The sequence below is a fragment of the Terrapene carolina genome, unplaced genomic scaffold (assembly GCF_002925995.2).
Source record: "Terrapene carolina triunguis isolate 2854851 unplaced genomic scaffold, T_m_triunguis-2.0 Scaffold35817, whole genome shotgun sequence".
NCBI lineage: Eukaryota > Metazoa > Chordata > Testudines > Emydidae > Terrapene > Terrapene triunguis.
Window position 1 is genome coordinate 1 of NW_020700168.1, and position 3,519 is coordinate 3,519.

The 3,519-nt window shown below is 47.3% G+C and overlaps 1 protein-coding gene across 1 annotated transcript; it reads left to right on the top strand.

Annotated features, from left to right (window-relative positions):
* The first annotated feature begins 1,250 nt into the window (after positions 1–1,250).
* Positions 1,251–2,189, top strand: LOC112112775 (olfactory receptor 52N1-like). Its single transcript, XM_024208821.2, has one exon. It carries the CDS (start codon positions 1,251–1,253, stop codon positions 2,187–2,189), a length of 939 nt encoding a protein of 312 aa, XP_024064589.2.
* The last annotated feature ends 1,330 nt before the right edge of the window (positions 2,190–3,519 follow it).

Below are 3,519 nucleotides of genomic sequence, written 5' to 3' on the forward strand. Positions count from 1 at the left end.
GTGAATACATCTGCCTTTTCTGCAACTTTAACAAGTTTCTTTTCGCCCACTAGGAATTGGCTTAAACCTTTTCTAGGATTTATTTTTATTTTTTCTCAATGTTTTTTACGCCCCTAATCAGTGTTCATACCTTCCAATATGTATTGCTTGCCATCTATTTTCCCTTTATCTCATTAGTTCTATATGGCTTTCCACCCTGTTATTGCTGCCTGCACTTAGCCACTGAACTGGGTTTCTAGCCAAAATTGGGCACTTTTTGATTGTGGAATCGAGGATAGTTAGCTATCTAATGAACTCTTCTTAAAGAACTCTCAATTTTTATTCTCATTTCCCTGTCTGTATTTTTTCCTCCCCATCAGTTTAGCTGATAATTTGCCACAGCTTTGGGGAATTAGCCCATTTGTAGTAATAAGTGCCAATAGATATCGCTGGTTGGGAACTGTTCTCTGTTTGTCAATTTTAATATAATCAGTTCCGTTCTTTATTTTTCTCTCATCGATCATATGCTCCCTTTTCTGCCTCTTCTCTAAATTAAATAGTCCCTGACTTTTTATTCTATCCACATATGGCAACCTCCCCCATTCTCATACCCTGTCACAGAACCCCCCATTTTATTTGCTATATTCTTTATAGCGACTGGGTGACCAAAACTGAGCGTGTGTCCAGAGCAGGCTATTCTCCACCGTATTCCTTTGACATCTGAACATTATCTTTGTTTTAGCCACTGCTGTGAATGAGCAGGTGTTTCCATGGAGCTGCTAGCAAGGATTAACAGTTTTTTTTTCTCTGTGGTGTGTAGCACTTTGGACGTTTCCCCCGGAACATGTCTTGGCAAAGGTTTGGTTTTTTTCCCACTCTCAGATTTTGAGCAACTGGGGGAATGGGAAAATCCCTACAGCATAGACCCTCTAGCCTGGGTTTCATTGCATTTCTTGCTGATGCCTATTAATGTTACCCACACCACAATTTGTAGGAATTATTGATGCACGGAACATTATAATATATGGAATAGGCACTAGTAGGGTCAGTTGTTCATAATTCATTTCCCTGAATTTTAAAAACACCATTTATCAGTGTGTGTAGAGTGACAAATCTGCTTCACCCATGAGAACACCTCCAGGAGTTCATGTAGTGTCTCATATTAACATTGTCTCTCCATGCAGGAATTTTGACTGCGATCATCACCCTAGAGCTTGGGCAGATAAGAGACACGGTTCTGCCTCAGAGTTGGACATCTTCTCCCCTACTCCATGTCAGATTCCAACACAACCGACTTCACCAACCCCTCCACCTTCATCCTGCTGGGCATTCCTGGCCTGGAGGTGGCCCATGTCTGGATCTCCATCCCCTTCTGCACCATGTACGTCATAGCCATCTTGGGGAACTTCACCATCCTGTTCATTGTGAAGAGGGAGCCGAGCCTCCATGGGCCCATGTACTATTTCCTCTGTATGCTGGCTGTCTCTGACCTGGTCCTGTCCACGTCCATCCTGCCCAACACGCTGAGCATCTTCTGGTTCAATTCCAGGGAGATCGATTTCAGTGCCTGCCTCACACAGATGTACTTCATTCACTGCTTCTTAACAATGGAGTCTGGGATATTTGTGGCCATGGCTTTGGATCGCTACGTGGCCATCTGCGATCCCCTAAGACATTCCACCATCCTGACAAACCATGTGGTGGCCAAGATCGGCCTGGCTGTGGTGCTGCGTGGTTGTGTGTTCGCACTGCCCGCTCCCTTCCTGGCAAGGCGGTGGCCGTATTGCAGAACCAACATCATCCCCCACACGCACTGTGAGCACATAGCCGTGGTGAAACTGGCGTGCAACGATACCAGTATCAGTAGTTACTACGGCCTCTTTGTGATATTCTGTGTGAGGGGTCTGGATATGCTTTTTATCACTGTGTCCTACACCCAGATCCTCAGGGCAATCTTCAGCCTTCCCACAAAGGACGCTCGGCTCAAGACTTTTGGGACCTGCAGCTCCCACCTCGGTGTCATCTTAGCCTTTTACATCCCATCTCTGTTCTCTCTCCTCATGCAGCGGTTTGGCCACAATGTGGCCCTCCATTTCCATGTTCTCATGGCCAACATGTACTCCCTGGTGCTCCCCACGCTAAACCCCATCATCTACGGAGTGAGGACCAGACAGATCAGGGGCAGGCTACTCCGGCTCTTTTCTCATTAAGGGACCTAAATTTTTCTCCTGGTGCTCTGGCTCTCAGACTGAGCTCCATACAGAACTGGCTGGTGACATGTTGCCTGGCTCCCTTACCTGAATCACTGTTTGTACAGTAAAAGTGACATTAAATCCTTTCCTGACCACACTATGCTGTGTCGGACTGACAAACTGGGAAATCGGTCTGCGTACAATTCATTAACTCGTGGGGGGGGGGCATACTTCTTATTGCTGGTAACTGGACTTTGAGGACCCGCCCAGTGCCCCATCTCTTCCTGTGGGTCGCTGACTCTTCCCCCCCCCCCCCATCTGTTGCTGAATTGTCTCTACCTCACCATACCTTGCTGCAGGGACTTCAGTTCAGATTTTGGGGTGGGGAGGGCAATTTACTGTGATCTCGATGGTAGTTAGGCACTTGCAAACTCTTGTGTCTTGGCAGATAACTTGGCAATCAGGTAAATAGTCGTCAACCTGTTCTTTCACCATGGAGGGCTGCTCACCTCCTCCCCATACTGTGTTGCCCAGGGCAGCAGTCTGGGAGCTGACCTTGTCTTTGAAGACTGAAGGAAAAAAAGCATTGAGTACTTCAGCTTTTCCCACACCATCTGTCACTATGTTGCCTCCCCCATTCAGTAAGGTTCCCACACTTTCTCTAACCACCTTCTTGTTGCTAACATACCTGTAGAAACCCTTCTTGTTACCCTACACATCCCTTGCTGGCTGAAACGCCAAGTTTTCTTTGGCCTTCCTGATTACACAGCTCTCCTCCCTGGGCTGATCCCCTGGCCCCTCTGACTCTGGTCGGCACCGCTCCACTCCCAGCTCAGCCTGGATCCCTTCTCTCTCCTTAGCAGTAGGAGTCCACAAAGAATAACAGGGAGTCTGGTTCATTTGCTACCAGTCACATTGAGTAGCAAGCATGATTGAGCATTGAATCTCCTGTGTTCCTTTCAACCTGCCCAGACCTGAAATGTGGCACCCAGAGTGTGGCAAAGACCCATAATCAGGCACAGACAAATATTATCCTCTCAGGGCACTCCAGATAGATTTGTAGATAATATGGCCACGAGGGACCCTGCTCTGACCTCCTGCATCACGCCGGCCATAGGGCTGCCCTTGATTAATTCCTTTTTGAACTAGAGCAGATCTTTGAGAACAAACATCCCATCTTGATTGTCAGTTGTCAAGGCTGTTCCCCACTCTGACACTTCGAGTGCAGAATGTGGGCATCCGCAAGAGTCTTTAAAAGTACTTGCCACTAAAGGCTGCCTTAAAATGCCCCAAGTTTAAAGATTCCCTGGCCGTGGACTGTTATCGCTGCCAACACCGAAATGCAAAA

What these genes read in the sequence shown, in the direction of transcription:
- LOC112112775 (XM_024208821.2), top strand. Translation starts at nt 1,251, where the DNA reads ATGTCAGATTCCAACACAACCGACTTCACCAACCCCTCCACCTTCATC.